The 19,520-nt window shown below is 46.6% G+C and overlaps 1 protein-coding gene and 1 long non-coding RNA gene across 2 annotated transcripts; one reads left to right on the forward strand and one right to left on the reverse strand.

Annotated features, from left to right (window-relative positions):
• Positions 1 to 6,089: 6,089 nt before the first annotated feature.
• On the reverse strand, positions 6,090 to 13,642 carry LOC138111556 (uncharacterized). The gene is made up of 3 exons (XR_011151388.1): positions 13,556 to 13,642; positions 10,256 to 11,493; positions 6,090 to 9,018 (listed from the first exon to the last, which is right to left on the reverse strand). It is a non-coding gene; the product is annotated as an uncharacterized lncRNA (long non-coding RNA).
• Positions 13,643 to 13,847: 205 nt separating this feature from the next.
• Positions 13,848 to 19,077, forward strand: SLC10A1 (solute carrier family 10 member 1). Its single transcript, XM_069017577.1, is given in 9 exon segments — positions 13,848 to 14,269; positions 14,830 to 14,871; positions 14,978 to 15,188; positions 16,144 to 16,238; positions 16,534 to 16,617; positions 17,566 to 17,591; positions 17,594 to 17,659; positions 17,662 to 17,759; positions 18,842 to 19,077. Coding segments are annotated over 9 exon segments (1,191 nt in total). The 5' UTR covers positions 13,848 to 13,865; the 3' UTR covers positions 19,007 to 19,077.
• Positions 19,078 to 19,520: the final 443 nt, after the last annotated feature.

Below are 19,520 nucleotides of genomic sequence, written 5' to 3' on the forward strand. Positions count from 1 at the left end.
CTTCTTCCAAAAAGCTAAAAGACATTCTAAAACATCTTCATACATTTATGTTTCACGGTCCTTCAGTGCTGACTTCCTCTCCATGACATATCTTCAGATAGAGTCCCCTGAGGCCAGGTCCTGTCTTGTTCCTATAAGGTGAGGACACTGTTAGGGGTATGCTGTGGCTCTCTTGCGCTGGTGGGATAGCTGACATGACCAGATTAGCCACATCTTAGCCCTCTAGACCAAACTAGCCAGGACTGAGACTCCCATGCTCCTCTCCTGCCAGACTCTCAGCACCCATTGCCTAGGTTTCCCTGCTATAGACCAGTCTTTCCCTGGTACCTTCACCTGGGGGAATTTTCTGTGTCTTTTCCTTACTGAGGGAAAAAAAGCTGCTTTTAAATATTTCCCAGCCAGCACTTCTGCAAAAGCAGCACCCCTCACCAACCCTGGACATAGTGTTTCACCAGGATATAAATTTCTCTCTTTTTTTATAAATAACACATACTAATAATTCATTCTGCTAATTCTCAGATCCTCTCCAACACTTCCAAACTCATTCAACCTCTAAGCATGTAAAAATAAACTGCAGGGACAATTCCTATTGCATCTACAGCTAAACACTCTCTTGGGTTCCACTGTTGCCCAAACAGTACCCTCCGGACTCGTTCCCTGTGGGTTGGCAGTAGCTCAGGGCTTATGGGCTCTCTAAGGCTTGTATCTTACACAAAATCAGTTTCTTGCTGAGACCTTGCAGTTTCTTCATGAGGCTTCTGCAAAAGCCTAAGAGAACATGCAGAAGACTTTATCCATCACAGGGCTGTCCCGGGCTGCAAGAGGAGAGTGGATCTGAGATGGGCTGCCTTCCAGGTGATAATTGTTGCCACCTCCTAGAAACAGCTTGAAGCCGCCTTGCCAATTGTTGGGTTTCATCCCTAAATATATGAAGGTTTTAGGCTTTAAAATGCAATGCAGATGAGTAAGAGATCTTCCTTGTAGGGGTAAAAGTGTAGTGACACTTCGTGGAAGCAGTATATCACCTTTGAGAACCAAGGCGTGCATTGTTTTAAAAATATAAGATAGTAAGATAAAGAAAAAACACAGGAACAGAGAAAATTAGTGTGTAGGTTATGTTCCAAAAGTCTCCTCAGTGAAGCTTCAGATGTTGCCATCATCCCCCTTGAAGATTATTTCAAGACTGTACTAATATGTGGATCTTGAGTGTGGCTGTTACCATGGGCACATATCTAATCAAATGGGGCCTAATTATGTATATTACCCAATTTGGCTCTTTGGGAGCACTTCAGTGATGATACTTCTGCTTGTCTGACAAATAACATGATTATTCAGTAAGCTGCATATGTTTTAATGTTGGATGTTTGTGCTTTGATAAGAAACTGTCTAGCTAACCAAAAGTGCTTTTCACTTGCAAAGTCATAGCCATTAGCAACCAGATTCAATTAATTATGTTTAATAAGCTAATAAATAAATTTAGGACTTTTTGTGCTATGCTCAGTCACCTTTAGAAAACACTTCATCATTAGTCACCAAAAAACAAAGTGTTCTCTTTTTTCCAAGGATGAGAGCACTTCAAAAACTTCTGTTTAACATTAGAACATTATAAATTACAATGCTATTTGCTTTAAAAATAGATTTTAAAATTGATTCTTGTCTTCAGCTTCAAGAGTGAAAACAAATCCTTTATATATGTCTCGGATTTATGGGAGAAGCAAGGAATTCTTCAGAATCATGTCAGAAATCAGTTGGTGATGCTCATTCTCATGGCCTCACTATAATAAAAATGTAGAGAAGACTGCTGCTTCTCCCACCCTGCTACAATGCCCCCAGACACAAGCAGAAGGCAAGATTTTTCCTGTGACACCCACAGAAGAGGAGACTGCCAGCAGAAGGACAGTGGGATGGGTAGTGACAGAGGCTGCAGAGCTGGGCCATGCTTTAAATAATCTGTGACCATGAGCTGGGAGAGAAGATGGGAGCCCAACAGACTTGGGTCAAGGTCTTGGGGAGAGGAACACTCCTACCTGTGCATACAGCAACGCGCCTTCCTTCTCTGTCTTTCTGCCAGCTTTACTCAACTATTTCTTGTATAACTATATTCAGGAAAAGGACAGAGAAGACCCCTCTAGAATTGTGTTGTTTTACCTTCAATCCCCATCACACCCACATAGTTGCCAAAAGGACATGTGGTTGGGAGAACCTGCCAGTTAGAGCAGCCTCTTCCTTCCCCTCTTCCATGCACTGAAATGGCAATGAGAGAAGAAAGAGACCTTGTAAATCACCAGATGACCAGAAGCATATCACGTTCTGTGCTTTTCTTCCCATGACAAGGATTCCTCAAGTCTGCAAGAGAGAAACATGCAACGCATGGAGTTCAGGACAGGAATGAAACAAACTTCTGAGCTGCAGGAGGAACTGGTAGAACAGAACAGAAAACCACCCAAACTGGAGGTGTCTAGTCAAGACTAGCAGTAAAAAAGTGTCTCTACCAGAGTCAGTGATGAGTAGGTCAGACCATGGCAAGACAGAGGAAGTAATAGGCAGGACGAACCATGTGATGTCCAGATGAGAGATCACTGATACCAGCACAAGTTATGGCAGGTTGGCTTTGGCACAATTCTCTAGAAACCCATTGGTGAACACAGCTGCTAATCAGAAAGAAGACAAGGACCCTCTTTCGCAGTCCCAGTGTGGACATATGAAAGACCCCCAGGTCAGCCCCAGTTGCCCGCTATCCTCAGCATGAGTACCCTGTCCCAACCACCAGGAAGGTGGTCTGCAAGGGCATGACTTACCTGGTGCTGTGTTTAGTGCTCCTGCTCCAGCTGCTCAATTAGCATGTCAGTGAGCTGGTACGATTGGAGTTTGTATGGCTGCCAGTGTAACACTTAGGTTGGATGCCATTTATGTGAAACTAAAGCATTAATAATAAACCATAAACCAGTAGTTGCAATGTGGGTATCCTAGTTAAAGATGGGAGTGTAGCATTCAATTCTGGTTGTCATCTGATTCAGCCAGCAGCCTCTGTGCAAATCCATTTTGAAGTTCCCAGCTTCGGTTGCTCTGTGACACCAGGCACCACACGGCCTCCTCTCCCCCCCCCAGCACCCCACATCATTAAAAGTAATTAAACTCTTGTCCCATAGTGTCCAGGTGTCCCAAGACACCTGGTAAGTCTCACCTCTAACTACCCACTTGGCTGTGCTGAAATAGCAGTGCTGCAGATGCACTGTGGGGCTCAGTCCGTTCCCACCAAAGTGCTGGATGAGCTGCTGGTGGGGCACCCCCAGCTCTGCCTGGCTTCCAGGGCACAGTAGGGAGCTGCAAGTTAATCAGCAGCGCCCCACAGCAGGTCAGCACATACAGCTATCTGTGTTTTCCCTTGTTTGTCATTTTCCATCAGCCTCCATTTTCCTCCAAATCTCTTTGGTGTACCAATTAATCCAGAGGGTTTTCATTTACTCTGGCCGTCCAAATCAGCAACACACTAATACCCCCCACAATCACTGCCAACAGCTCATAATACATTTTAACTGCTCCTTGGCCTTTGATGTGTTAGCCTTCTGGGCAACATTATCATTACCCTTTATATACCTCTGTAGGTGAATGCAGCACTGCACAGCCACTTGCACACATGCTAAGTGCAACGGGTTTGCCTGTGCCTGAAATAAAGCACATTGTACTAAGAACCTGCCAGAATTGTGCCCTTTTTGCTAGCAACACCCTGAACAAGCCCAAAACAAACACAAATAATATCCTGGGTTATGGATAGCTTATTTTCAAAGTGGATGAGCAAATACAGGGAGGAGCAGGACAAACCAAAAGGTATTTTCCTAGGGAGAAGCCTTAGTGGGAGAAAGGAGTCCTGGTATAGTCTGGAAGTGTGGGCATCATGTCAGAGGAAGCAGACAGTGTGCCATGCAGATGTGCACATGCTGGAAGTACATCTGGAATGGAATACATCATTCCCGCTGAAGTATCGGATGCAGGCAAATTCAGGAAAATATAGTGGGAAAAAATTTAGAGAGGTAGGATTGTTGTGGTCCCAGACTGGGGCATTCTTCACAACTTTGGAGATATTTATGATTCCGAGGACTCTTGTAATTGAAATAGTTACAATTGTATTTCTCAGGGAACATAAATCAGTGTGGGTGGCATCAGGCTGTCAATTTGGAAGGGCGCTCAGCCCAGCTGAGAAAATGTGAAAACAGTCAGAACCCCAAAAGATTAGTTGGAGATAGGCACGGGTTAGCTAAGGGTGGTTTCACAGGACCCACACAGCCCACAGGTGCTTACTATAGGGGGGTGGAGAAACAAGCTCTCTGTAATAAGATATTTTTGTGGGAAATGGTGGATATAAAATGTTAATATGGGTGCACCTTATTAACATACAGAGTCCCCAAGCCCAGCCAGGGAGGAAGGGCAACTGAACTTTGCCCAGCCAGCCTGTAGCCTCTGAAGTTTTCTACTTGTCTTGCCAATTCTCTTACCAAAAGTAATAAATGGCTCCACTAGTCTCCATGGTCATCCTCTAGCTGTAAAACAAAGCACTGCTCATTGTTGCCCTCCTTTATCCTGAGGGCTGATGTTTTGTTTTTTATAAATTCAAATCTTTGATTGAGCAGGCCAAAGCATAACTTCCCTCTTGCAGGCATCATTCTGTAAAGGATGGGCTGGCCCATGCCCATGCAGCACAGACCCTGGTGTAGTGAGCATGGCCAGCCTCCAGACCCCCCAGCTCTGCAAGGCACTCATGCTAGAGGCATGGGAAAGCTGGGAGGCAGAGAAAGGGGCTGCTTGCAGCATGTTGGTGCATTGGTGCCTAAAATAGGAATGAGCCCTTCCCCACTCCCCCTGAAGGCACGTGGGGATAAATAGATCACAGAAAAGAGCTATTAAAACATGTCTGGGGGAGGCCTGGTTTCAAGCAGGGCAAGGGACACAGAAGAATAGCTGCCATTTTGAAGCAGCTAGAGCCCAGAGTGCTCCTGACGAGGTGGTGGAAAACACTGTCGCAGGGTTCAGCCCTTGCTTGCGAAATAAATGGCCTGGGAGCTCGTTGTGCAATGGCTGCTGATGTGCAAAGCCAGTGCTGAAAAACATCAACTGTGCTTTCTAAAAATATGAAAGAGCAGTACCCAAGGGAGGTGGCTTGGGAAGGGAGAAGCAGAAGAGGAAGAGCCCAGCAGTGTTGCTGTATCCCTGCAGGATTTCTGGGAAGGCAACGTGCCTTTCTGTGCCCTGCCGAGAGCAGGGTCATGCCGGGGCCCCACTCCCAGGAGTCACCAGCCGTGCAAACAAGCCCCTGGAGAAAGAGCCCCTGCCCTTCGTGAGCCCTCAGGGAAGATCACATCCCTACAGCAAGCTTTGCAGGTGGGAGACAATCCTCCAAGCCAAGCTGTTCACACACCCTGGCTGCAACTGAGTGGGGGACAAGGGGTGCTGCTGCCCCTGGTGACGTCCCCGGACCTTCCCCACCTGGACAGCGGGCTGCAAGACCTTGGAGAGGCTTTGCTGCCCAGCAGGTCTGAAGGATGTGGCCAGACACAACCAGGCAGAACAGCCCAGCCTCTGCCACTGGGGTGATCCTGGCCACTGCCACCACCTCTGGCTGCCCTTCCAAGCCCCCAGAGGGGGGAGAAGCTCCTCAGCTGCAGGAGAGGCCAGCCAAGAAAAAGGTGCAGAAACAGTTAAAGCTGGTAATTAAAATTCCCAGCAGAAAAGTATGATCTGGGCAGCGAAAAGCATCCTTTCCACCACTGCCAACCCCACATACTCAAAAATTATGAATCAGGCTCCAGAGAAGCACAGCTTTAAAATTGAGAGGCATTTTGTTCTGTTTTTTAAAGAAAATTACAAACATTTGAGCTTTTCCTACTTGCACTCTGGTTTCCTGAAGTTTATGATCACATTTTCAAACTTCTCTGCAAATCCCTGAGGGCTACAAACTTTTTTTTTTTGTAAAATAAAACTGAGTAGCTCACCTAATGCCCAGAGCTTTGGGCCAAACAGCAAAGTTCAGAAGACGTACACTAAAATGAGGGGTATAGGAAACACTGGAGATCTCAAGAATGAACACCCTGCAGTATACATCTCGTCATTTTCCTCCAGGGATGCACAAAAAATTTTAAGAAGATTTTTTAACCAACATCACATTGCTTAAGTATTTTATTTGTCAGCACAAAGAACAGGTCTTCAGTGTCATTTTGCTTCCAATAATAATGTTGCTTGCAGCCAAGCGCTGCAGGAAAGTTAAAACTAAGGCTGCTGTCCCTGGCTTAGGGGCCAGAGGAGCACACAGTTTTTAGGACCCTAGGGTGTGCTCAATGTTGCTGCTGCTCATGGAGTAGGGAAGATTGTGAAATATTATCCAGTGTCAAGCCCACACCTGACCTCCCATCTTTAGCCTGATGCATACAGAAATGTCTTGGCCAAAAGAGCAGGTGGGTGCCATCAACTTCTTTTCTGTGTGTCTGAAGGCACTGAACGATCTGCTACACGTCTTACAGGGAGACTTGTGTTACAGGGCAGGTAGACTGTGGGAAATGTATCAGCCAGTAAAGAGGTCAGTGATCCTCCAAGATTAAAGGCTGATCTGAGTGTGAACCCGCTATCAATGCCTCTTGAAGAGATTTGGCATGTAACAGCCTGATTATCGATTGCTGTCCTTAAGAGAACGTGATCCTCTCCTTTGCACTGATCCTGTTAGCTTTATTTACACTAACGCTTGCTGAAACATCCTCTTGTAGAGATAATGGCTTCCTTCGGTTGCTGTCAGAATGAACAAATGGAAACAAAAACATGCTGCTAATAGTTGTGTCCTACTCTAATTAATTAAAGCAAGACAAAAGCACTGCACTGCTGGGTTTGGCTTGCCATTGCCTGGGTGCCTGGACAAGCCCCAAGCACAGGGGCTGACCACAGGAATACCAATAACACAGCAGTGCCTAATACACGAGATTTCCACCAGCCCAGAAACTCAGCAAAACATTCATGAGGACCAGGAATATGTTTGGCACCCAAACTGGGATCCAGCCACCCAGAGGCTGCTGTTCTAGACAGACCTCAGCCCACGTGGGCCTAAGGAACTGCCAAAGATGGCAGATGGGTAAAGTACACAAATAAGCAAAGGTTTTTCGACAGTCCTCTTGAAATTTTTGTGGCACATCTGCACCATGCAGAAAGGCCAATAGCTCAGTCCAGGAAGCGGTAACAGGGCTTTAGCAGGATGGTGGAAGAGAGGCAGAAATTGGCTTGCCTGCATCCCACAGCAGGACGCTAAGCAAGGAAATAGGTCCAGCTCTCTTCCCCTGCAAGTGAACACCATGAACTCTGCACATCCTGCCTCTTCAGACTGAATCAGGGTCCAGTCACAACAAGTACAGGTTGAAGAAAAAGGGAACAAAGTATATGGAACACACAAATCCAAACTAAAAAACGTTGGCAGAGCCACAGCACTGAGCACTCACAGAGCTTACTCTGTAAACAAACAGGTCACCATATCCAAGTGCTGCTGAACACACAGATACTTATTTAGGATTTCTCCACTGATGGATTGTGGATCACAAGAGCTTGGCCAGCAGTCCAGGACTACCCAGGCTTCAAACATCCCTTGGGATGTGGTTTCAGGTGCCCCACCTCAGCTATGGTGCTGCTTTGTAAATCCCTGCTGTCCTCCATGTTCACTTGGGGTTCTCCCTTGGGCTGGAACACTCAGGATGCCCCCGTGAGTGTCCTGTGGGAGCCTTTTACACCAGCCTTTTAGTGCATGCAAACAGAAGAAGGCTTAGAGGAAAATGCTTATGTACCAAGAATGTGCTGTGCTTCTCCCTTATTAAGCTCAAATCACTTCAGAAGCCTTCCCCACTGTTTTTCCCACACAGATGATGGCAACAGAGCAGGGAGCAAAATCTAGAGTGACTCCAACCATCCTGTCAATGGCGTTTCATTCCTGAGCCTCACGAAAATGTGCAGTGTGGCTGCTGCAGCCATTTCTACCTCTCAAGGAGTCCTTTGCTGCTAAGGAAACTGACATCTGTCTGTTCATCTTCTTGAACATCCTAACACCTTTGGGAGAGAGAGAGAGAGAAGTCTGACCTTCTAATACACACAGTCTACGGCTTCCCTGCAAAGTCCATGAGTAACCACAAGTGTAGGAGAGAAGAGAGACAAGGTCATTTCTAGGCACAGCAGTCAGTGATGCCAGGATGCCTGAAGGGACAGGCAAGAACCAAGCAAAGCCACGACCTCCACAGTAGCAGCACCATTTTCCTCCTTATTAGCCCTGTAACTCCAAAAGGTCAGCTTGGTCTTACAAGGTCAGGTATGCTTTTAAACATAGTTCTATTTTGCATTGCATTACTTAACATGTTACTTCTTTCTGTTCTCCAAAAAAACCAGTGTTTTTCCTCCTCATGATTTTAGAGGTCTCCCACACAGCCACCTGGGCGCTTATTTCTAAGAGTAACTCTGGTGGTAGTTTCCATGCATTCTCCTTAATGTGGAAATTTCTCTCACTTATGAAGTTTATTTGGCTGCTCTTCATAGGGGAGCTTGGGCAGTAGCAGGAGGGGAAAAAATGGGTGATGAGTCTACCTTGTCACAGACTTCTTGGTTCTCCCCAGGGACTTGCATAAGGGTCTTGGACTTTTTCATTAATCCTTGGCTATTCTTGGACACCTTATTTCTTACTTTCCACTTTCCTAACCATCTCCTGTATTAAATTTTCATGTTCAATACGTAGGAAGGAGGACTAGTTCATGTCACTAATTGAGCAGTTTAAAGCTGTGACTTTAGAACTTGAGCACAATCTACCAAATGAAATAATTTAAAATATAACCTTTGATACAAAAGAACACACTTGCCTCAGCCCAAGGTGAAATTGCCCTTTGTAGGTGTACAGCATCCACAGCTGGAAGTTAGGCAAGCGACTGGGCAACCTTCTGCTGCCCGGAGCAGCTCTCACAAGCTCAAGTGACCCAGAGAGAACACAGGATTTTCTGTATAGTTATCACCCTGCAAAGGTCAAACAAACAGTAGACAAGGTGGTTCATTTCTCCTGAGAAGCTAAGAGCAATAGTCAAGCCTATACAGATTGGAGACATGTTTAGGGAATGTCCTGCTGACAGCATTTTATCAAAGTTGCAAGAAAACTTAAGCTGTCAAATTTTTCTGAAGATGTCTTTGACATCTGGTCCCTAAAGAAATTAAATATTTAACTAGACCCACTAATTACATAGTAAATAACTAACTACATTGGACAATATAAATATCTCTTTCTACAGAGAAAAATAACCATCACAGACATGAGCACTCTTCCTTCTGTAGAGGTTTTCACAAAAAATCTGCCCTGCTTCAACACCACACTGACATACTTCCTGCAGGCAGAGGTAGGAAAAACCAGGAACACCCTTTGTATCTGGGAACATGGGTTGCCCCCAGTGCTCCCCTCAACCCCCTCAGCAGGGGGATTTCTGCCCCAAACCTGCAGCTTGCTTCCCACCAAGGGAAAACGAGTCTTTCCCATGTATCATCTCATTGCTCACTGCTACAGGTTCCTTAGGGAAAGAGAGAATCTAGCACAGCAGCCAGAAATCCATGGCAACCTGAGCTTGCCTACCATAAACATCACCCTTCTCCAGAGCTCTCTGTCTGCAGTAATTTAAAATCCCTTAGGGTAGTAACACCACTGGAAGGATGGGGTAGGACCCTTCCCACCCACCAAGGCCTTCAGGTACTTCCCAGTTCTGGTGGAAATCCTCACTCTAGAAATTCAAAGGAAGATTCCGTGTACTGATAGAAATGTTGGTCTAAATGGCTGAAGCACCTCATGGTCTCAGGAGCAGCATTTCTTTCCACAGAGTTTCCTACACTGCTCAAGGTACAAACAATGCCTACCTGCCCAGCAAACTCAAATTTAAAATAACCTCCCTAACAGAGAGGAGGCATCAGAGCAAGCTTCTTTTTCACTACTGACCAACTGGAGCATGCTCTGGCTGACATTGCTGAGTCCAGCCTGGGTGTCCAGCCTGGGTCTCCAGCTGGGACAAAGCCCTCAGCCACCACTGGAATAAGTCATGACAAATCATGATTGTCTCTGCAGAAGCTCTCCTTGTTCCATCCCCACTCCAGCACAGTACCCGCATGTGGGCAGGGCTGTGGTGGGCAAATTGCCTCAAAATCACACAGAAATGAGCAAATTCATTAGCCAAGCACATAACTGTACAGTTCTCACTGTTTTAACAAACCTTACCTGAGCAAAATGTGGGCACCAGAGGTCAAAGTCATGTCTTGTATTGTGGGCCAACAGTGTGAAATCTGACATAATTGAGCACCACTGCTCCTGTCGGGCACATCTGCTGAAACAGGGCCTTTGGACAACCACTGGACTGAGCTCAGGTTATGTTAAATTCTGTAAAAACACGGAAGAGATGATGATCCCAGCTGCAAACTAAGAAGTTGGACTTCAGCTCCCCACCGCTGAAAGGGGCACATAAGCCATTTTGTATTTATCAGACGAATTTATGAATCTACATTATGAAAGCAAGAAGCACTAACTCCTTCCAAAACAAACCAACCAAACAACAACCAACCAAACAACAACAACCAAACAAACACAAAAAACCACAACACAGCTCATTTTGAGCTCCAACAGGAAGTCTGCAAAGTTGTATACATTTTCTTATTCTTTTTTAAAATACTTCCTTCAATGCCTCCGGCTTGGTAAGCATCCCTTGATGCCTGCTGCATTAGACCGTACCTCTGAATTTGGGAACATCTTACTTGGCAAAGGCGATCTAAGCAGTCTGCGGTGTGTTTTGGGCGGTGTGCTCTCCTGGGCGAGCACCGAGGCGCTGGGCATGCGACCAGTGCCCTCCAGCGGCAGCAGCCGCGCAGGCGAGCCCTGCGAGCCGGGCCAGGCTGGGCAGCGCCCTCCGCTCACAGGGAAAGGCGGACAACGCTGCAGGAGCAGCTGGAAGTTTGCCTTTCAGGAACTCAGCCCTTCCGGGAAGTGGCCGAAGGAAGGAGAGAAAAGGCACGCTTTGCCCAGGATTAAAGAGACAGCTTCTGCAAGGCAAAAGCATCCTCTGAACCGAGGCAGATGACTTGAGCACGAGATCAGCAGCAATCCCATGCAACACCCGGGCCCTCCGGCATGGGAGCCTGCTCCTTCCTCCAGCCATCCCTTCAGCCATCCCCCTTCCCAGGTCCCACCTCAGGGAGCAGCAGCTTTACAGCTGAGATGCAGCTCTTTGGCTCTTGAATGCAAACTCCCAGCTCTGATGCCCATGTCAAATAACTGGATGTCCAAGCATAAACCAGTGTGAAGTAACGACCCTAATTTATTCTGCTTTCCTCAACCAGTCTCTTCCTTGGCTCCTGTGGTGTTTTCTCCATTAACTACAGGGAACCAGCAGGAATGCTTGAACAATGAACAACTAGCAGGCATTTTTTTAATTATTAGAGTCATTGAAACATTCTTCTACAGCCCTGCAAAGACAAAGGATGAGAGTGTCAGAACACTGTCATTTTAAAAACCTGAGCTACACTGAGTTTAGGGGAAGAGGGGGTGCTGCCAAGGCAGTGACAATTTATAATCACTTAATTGCTTGTCTTGACTTTTTTTTGCATTTCTTACAAAATTCAGCACACAGCTGAAAGGCAAACACGGTGAAAAACAAGCATCTCTTTAGGAAGGCTGGGGATTCACAGGGGAAAAAAATCCTGAAGAGAGGGATAGAAAGAGATAAGAAATTGCTGTTGAGCTTTGCTCCTGCACTTTCTCTCAATTCTTATGGATCTTGCTCATGTGCTGCTTGGGCAGCCCCTGCTTGTGCCTGGCAGTCTTGCAGATGCCCACAGAAAATCAAAATGCATGCAGTGCTGCAGGCCACCTCGCCCCACCTGCTCAGTCAGGGCCCAGCAATGAGCCCAGGCACTACTCTACCACCACAGTGACACAGGGGGCTCAAGGCACCATCTGTGACTTGCTGAAGGCACCCTTGTCCCCAAGAATGGCAGTGTGGTGCTCACAAAGAAGGGAGAAGCCATGGGCAGGGATGTGCAGAGCCACTGGGAGCCACAGGCACTGCTCCTTTCCCCCGATGAGGGATGCCTGTGCTGGCCTCCTGAGCTGTTGGTGGTGCTTTTCCGGCCTGGCTGCCTGCCTGGAAAACAAAGTTCCCAACCAAAGCAAGAGCAAGTGGGGAGGAACACGGAGAACAGCTCTGACATTCCTGCCTGCCTCCAGCAGTGTTTCCAGAGCAATAGGGCTGCAGAGGCTGAGCCTGCTGAGCTCCCAGATGAATAGAAGCAATGGACATGCTACTGCAGCATCATAATGCCCTCCAGCAAAGGAATTAGAACTCAGCCACAGTGCCGCAAACCTCCCTGGTTAAAATCCCTTCCCCAGTCCTGTTAGTACAACTATCATTTAACAACAACTTCCCTATCTGTGAGGCTTCTTTTAGACCCAAGCTTCAGATCCTGCAAGCAGAGGACAGGGTCTTACCAGGGGGATTTTCTTGAAGCAGAAGGACTGAAGAGTACTATTGCTCACCAAGCTCAGCCAGGAAAGGATGGAGCAGCGGGTGATCTGCTAAAGCTTCCCACAGCTGCATCCACTGGCGCTAAGGTAACATTTTGCTCTAGTTTAATGTGCTCGGCTCTGTCTGTTTCTAGAGTCCCTCCCTTGAGCTAGGGGATGGCTCAGGTCAAACTGAAGGCAATAAATGCCTTAAATGAAGGCACAACCTGCTGAGGGTTCAGGAAGCATGACACCTGAGGGCAAGGCAGGCAACGTGCCATTCCCTAGCATGGCAGGTGTAGGGAAGCCAGGGACAGGGAGCAGTGACAGGATGAGCAGCAGACACCCTTGCAGAAGCTGGAGGATCAACCACCTTTCCAGTCCCTCTTCCCACCCCAGCAGCAGCTGCCCAGGCCCTGCTTCCCTGCACCCCAGAGCACTGAGTGCATCACGCCGTGCAGCCTTGTACTGAAAGCACACGCAGGGACCAGTCTGGGGTGGGGGACAGCTGCCTGTTTGCCTTTGCCTGGAGAGTTTGTGTCATGTCTGCAGCCCCGGCTGGATCTCAGTGCAGAACACCCCAGGTCCTGGGTGACCTGGATGCCCATCAAGCCCAGCCTTGCACTGCAGAGGTCAGTTGAGGTTCCTACCATGCAGAACCTTCCCTCAGTGCTAAGGCGGGAATAATATTTTCAATGTTGGTAAGGCTCAGAGAATTAATTCCTATATGCAACCAAAAAATTTCTAGACAGTGTCAGACAACACATCAGGAAAAGAGACATGAAGGCCCCTAAGAGTTTACTAGAGAAATTACTCACCCACAGAGTAATTTCTTACTAGACCTTGCTAGCAAAAGATTTATTTATGTCCAGAAGAATAAGTATTTTATAATCTCATTAAAAACAAAGTACCTTGGATGCATCATGTTTTCAAGCATTGGCCTCAGCAGTATCTTGTGGATGAGAGGAGCTCTGGTTCATTTTCCTTTGTATGAAGTGCCCGTCTTTACCTGTCATCTCTACCCACCTTGAACTGTCTCCCTCTTGCTCTCATCAGCTGTCTCATTGTGAGGGTGGATGCTGGAGGAGGTGGAGGACCAGAGCAGAAGCTACACAAACTGCACAGGATATTTCCAAAGTGAATGGGGTTCACAGTTGATTGCTCTAAACACAGATTTCTGTTCCAACAGCTGCTGAACGGTAAGAGTGGTGTCCTGAAAGAGAGCTCATGTTTTGCTTGCATTAATTTAATGTTATGTTATTGGACTTTTGAATCAATCCTTCCCTCACCTTCCCAGCCACTTACAGTAGTAGGGGCTTCCTAACCCCTCAGCAAGATGAACAAGACCAAGGGAGCTTTTGATAGCCCAGAACTGTGGAGCCCATGTTGCACGCAGAGCAGCACCTCTCTGACCAGTGTGGCACCACCCTTTGCATTTGGACAGCAGGCTACAGACACAGCCCTGAATGTAATCCTTATCATGGTCCTCCTCATCAACATGGTGTCTCTGGGATGTACAATGGAGATAGCCAAGATCACAACTCACCTCAGGAGACCTAAAGGCATGGCAATAGCTATAATGGCTCAGTACAGCATCATGCCCTTGACAGCATTCTTATTGGGCAAGCTCTTCCAGCTGGGCACCTCAGAATCCCTGGCCATCCTCATCTGTGGCTGCTGCCCAGGGGGAAACCTCTACAACATCTTTAGCCTGGCACTGAGAGGGGACATGAACCTCAGGTAAGGAAAGCTACGTACCTGTTGATTGTCCAGGCCAATCTAGTCATATGACTGGTTCAGAAACGAATTTAATCAATATTAGGAGGCCGCAATAAGCTGGACAAAGACTGAAATACTAAGTCCAAAACATTTTTAAAGCACCCATATTGCTCGGTAAGTTAATTTGTCCCTGTTTACAACAGGACTTTGTGCCTTTCTCTGAAGCACTGGCATGCTGCTCTTGATGACATGGGTGCAGGAACACTTTTTCAGCTCCATGTAGCAGTACATAGAGCATATATATATGCTGTATGTATCCATGGAGTTCTGTGTAAACTGGTCATGCTGCCTGAAGAGGCTGCATCAGGGAGAAATGTTGAACTAGCAGAACACCGCTCTCCAACAAACCCGAGCAATAAACCAAGATCCAGCATGAAAATGCAAAGCATTACTTTTTCTCTCAGTTGTGAATTTCTGAAATGTGAACTGTACCCATGACAAGGGTCCTTTCTCACCTTGTGTGAAACTTGAGTCATCTTCTCACTTCTCCATTCATATCACATCCTTCTACAACCTGTCAGTGATGTTGGGGAGATCTCAATGACAAGCTGGGAAAAAGCAAGGTAAAGTCTTACATTAAAATCATCTGTCCAGGCAAGTAATCAGATGAGCATATTCTATTTTTAAAAAGTGTTGTTCTTCTACTGAGGGGTCCTTTCTTCATCTCAGTGCTGCAATGACCACATGCCCAATGGTCCTGGCAATTGGATTACTGCCACTGCTTCTGTACCTTTACTCAGGAGGACTCTATGAGGGTGATTTGGAGGGCAAGGTACCTTACAAAGGAATGATCACCTCTGTGGTGCTGATGTTAATCCCCTGTGCCATTGGCATTATCTTGAATGAGAAGAAACCACAGTACACTGGTTTTATCACCAAGGTAAGAACTAGCCTGTGCTAGTGGCCTTTCAGTAAAGGGCCTTGAGGAAGTTTTCAAACATGGAATCACAGACATATTAACTTCTTTAAGACATGCCACAAATCAATGACAGGGTTGAGGACAGAGCTCAAAACATCCACTTCGCCACTTCAGTGATTACGATATTTGCCCAAGGAGAAGTTCTCCTTATTTTCCAGGCAGACATTTTGTAGCCAACTTCCTACATTGCTCTCCTTGGCTTCAGTTTTAACTTTGGGGGTTTTTTGCTATATCAGCACTAATGAACCTCATAGGCACCACCCTCAACTACTGCTGTAACCAAAGCAGAACCCAGATATAAACCAAACACACAATAAACATCCCAAAACAAATGAAACCCACCCCACTGTTCTCAGACATCTAGCACTAGGCAAAAACCAAATCACAACGTTGCTGCTGAAGTCACTGAGATACCTATCCAACAGAAGCCACTAGATCACCAAGTGTCCACTCATGTCTGGAATCATGTCCCTGCCTTCTTTATACATCAGGCATTTAAACAGCAAAACAGAAATCCAGACAACCACAAACACTATTGTCTAACTCAAGAACTCCACTAGGCTCTACCTGTGAGTAAAGTGATTTCCTTGGCACCTGCTTGGGGTGGACTAGAGTCACAAAGGGACCTGGACAAAGACATGTAGCAATGCCTGAGATGCAAGCAGCTTGTGCAGCAAGATGAGTCATTTCACATATAGACCAGAAAGGTATTTGGTTATTTAAAGTCTCTCTCGGTAACAGCCCATGACAGTCTCTTGTTGATTACTGATAACATTTATGTCCATGAAAGTCACTTATGCCCTCTGTGTACTTCACACGTGATGGACAGGGAACTGGGTACAGCTGCCTCTAACAGCTGAGGCCAGTTTTGCTGGGGATTTCTCTCTTGTCCTCATCTCAATCACTTCTATTTTAGGCAGGGATGGTTATGCTTCTACTGTCATCTGCTGCTATAATTGTTCTGTCTGTGGCCAACATGGGAAGCTGTATCATGGTCGTCTTCTCACCATCCCTCCTTGTCGGGGTCTCCTCTCCCCGCCATATGGTCCGGGGAGAGGGGCCCTGGGGGGGAGGCATGGGGTTTCCCTGCCCCTGCTCAGCCTCGTTCCCCATTGGTTGTTTTGTGTTTCCCTGCACGGGCAAGGACCCTCGGGTCCTGTGATTGCAGCAGTTCCTCGGCAGAGCCCGGCCATGCGGCTGGAGAAACAAACATCTCTGAAACATCTAGCAAGAACCGGTCCATATCTATTTCTTTTCCACGGGACTCCTTGTTTGATATGCATGTTACAGTATCCCCATTGTAACACCTCCTGGGATCTTCTGCCTTAATGCCCCTCACTGGATTCCTGCTGGGCTATGCCGTCTCTGCAGCCTTCAAGCTCGATGACTGGTATGGTCTTCCACACCTACCTCCCCTCTCTCTCTCTCATCAGGAACAGAGAAGTATGGCAGCTCTGCTTTGCAGAGCAATGGTGAAAACATGGATTTTAGGGATATACTTCTGTAGAACACTGACCCCAGTCACCCAAAATAGGACCTAGGAATACAACCAGACACAGGACAAGCTGGTCCCAAGACATTGACTCCCATACTTTGAGTGGGAAGAGAAATTACTTTAACCTCTGCTTGGCTTATCTGATGAGGGAAGAATAGCTAAGCAGGTTTTTTTGACACAGGCACCTGATCACCATGGAAGGTTCACTGAACAAGCAGATGGATGGTTTTGTCTTAAGGTCACTAGTGACCTGCTAAACACATTTCCAACCTCTGGTCTCAGTAATGAAGCTGGGAGAAGAGAATTATTAGCACCAAAAGAAACCCCAAACCCAAAAAACCCCAAATCCAAAGAACTGAGAAGTAGCAACAGAGCTCAAACCCCAAGTGACAGTTAGTCCCCAGCTGATTGCTACCCCAAACCAGTCAGTGCATTCAGGTGCAGCCCCAGGACTTTAGAATGAAAACCTGGTATACAAAACCTGCTCCTCCTTCTTTTCCTCATCCTACCTAAACCAGGTAGGAATCCTCCTAGTCCTATTTTATACCTTCATATGTTGGACTCTTATGACCTCAGAAGGAGATTCCTTCCCTGCAAGAAGATGCAGAGTCCAGAGCAGGACACAAGGCCTCCAATACCATTATGAACAAAGTTCACATTTGTAACATCATCTGTCTCTGCCCATTGCAAGGGGAGCAGGAGGCAAAACCTTCTAGGGATTGCAGTATTTTTCCTGACAGAGCAGCTTTTAGGCACAGGCAGATACACCAGCAAGGTGGGCAGGGTTCTTTTTCAGTTGTTTGAAAGCAATTTTAATCTGTAATCTATTTTTTTCTCCTTCAGGTGCAGGCAAACTGTGTGCACAGAAACTGCTGCCAGAATGCACAGCTTTGCTCAGCTATCCTCAAGGTCACCTTCGCCCCAGAGATCATCGGCCCCTGTACTTCTTCCCACTACTCTACTTGCTTCTCCAGCTGGGAGAGGGATTTCTGCTCATCCTGGTCTTTCAGATCCATGACAGAGTAAAGCAAGCCAATTTTTTGGCTTTGCTCCTTTCTTTCTTATGCTTTCCAAGCTAAGCCACACATGCTTACAATATAACTACCGATGAATCACTGCTTTAAAATGAAGTCAGAATCCAGTCGCTCTTTAACTCAGGATTACATACCCAGTACGTTAAATTTAAATCAGTCAAAAATTCAGAGGTAACTGAAGACCTTAGAAATTTCATGGACTTCTTGCACCAGCAGTATTTTTCATACAGTTACATACTATCAAAACTATCAGGACTCAGGTTTTCACAGTCTGGTGCTTTAAGCTACACTGGACACCCTGCAAAAGTCATGACTTGCACTGAGCACATGCAAAGAACAGGGGTGTTTGCGTGCGGCTAAAACTACACAAAAACATTACATATTCTTTAACGCAACAAATCCCAGCTTTGCTTCAAGCTAAGTGATTCCCTGAAGGGCGTCGCTTTTGAAGGGGGGTGAGGGAGAAGAGGACAGAACTACCAAGTACTGCAGCCAAAGGAAGGAAACATTTGGATCTTTTTCTAGAGAAGTATGTAAAAAGATTGAAACTTAATTTAAAAATATATACAATATTGGTATAGATGTGAAGTAGACTCTCCAACTCCAGCAGGTCCATAATGCCAAAGCTCAGCTGACTAACTGCACAGATAGCTGAGGAAGGCACTGCTGAATGAGATCCTCCACCTGTCACCCCTCTGATGCTGCCAGTCCAGCTTTCTCCAGTGCCTTAAGACAGAGATGCAGCAGAGTAGCTGCTGCAGAGCTGCTTCAGGATCACTTTACCATGCTGAAGGATAACTTAATGGGGGGAAAAACCACACTAATTTGGATCCTCGGGTGTGTGTTCAGTGCGAAGCAGTTGATACTGGAAACAGCCATGGAGGTGCTGGCAAGACTACTGTAACAAAAGGGTTGTTTTCCAGCCTCCGAGTCATAAATGACTGGAAACAAAATGGCTTCATTCTGGCAAGGCTCCCAAGTTCCTCCCTCTTGTTTTAAATCACACAGTAATCCCAGTTGTAGCTGTCACAACCTTTCCCTAACCTAGTTTCAGAACTGCCTATTCTCAAATTTTTCTTTCTTCAGAAGCAGCAAAAGTGATCTGTGCAGGTGTGGACGCAATTAGTGCTCAAGATACAAAATCAGTGTCAAGACACTGCAGAAACAGCGGAAAACCAGGAAAACAATATATGGATTCTGCAGCAGCTACTCTCCCAACCCTCCAAGCTCCTTCTGCAGCCAGCTCATAGGTCTCCAGCCATTATGTCAGACTTATCTTCATGCTCATTACACACCAGCCACAGAGCCATCTGCACCCACACTATTATTCCCCAAAGACCTTGCTCCTGACTAAGCCTGGCTCTGTCAGCCCAGAAAGGAGACTTTCAGTGATTTCAAAGTCACTGTGACAACCCTTTGGGACAGCTGAAGAACATGCTGCCAAGTGACCGTCCCAGTTTTGCCTGTAAGAAAGTCACTGCTGACATCAGTTCCCTTTCTTAATTTCACTTACCTGTAACTGTCCTGCTGGCACATGATGGAAGCAGATCCTGACGATACCACTGCAGATTAGTGCAATTTCTCTAACAGACCCAGATGACCTCTGGAAGTTTCTCCGTGCAGAAGCCAGCAAGACTCAATGCACAGCCAAGCAGCCCACAGGCTGTTGGTTGCTCCCATCTTCCAATGGGTACCGTGGTACCAGTCATCCCACACAGCAGAGTCCACACAAACCATGATCACAGCCACACAAACTGCTTTTGT

This window comes from Aphelocoma coerulescens, chromosome 5, assembly GCF_041296385.1.
Source record: "Aphelocoma coerulescens isolate FSJ_1873_10779 chromosome 5, UR_Acoe_1.0, whole genome shotgun sequence".
NCBI classification, from domain to species: domain Eukaryota; kingdom Metazoa; phylum Chordata; class Aves; order Passeriformes; family Corvidae; genus Aphelocoma; species Aphelocoma coerulescens.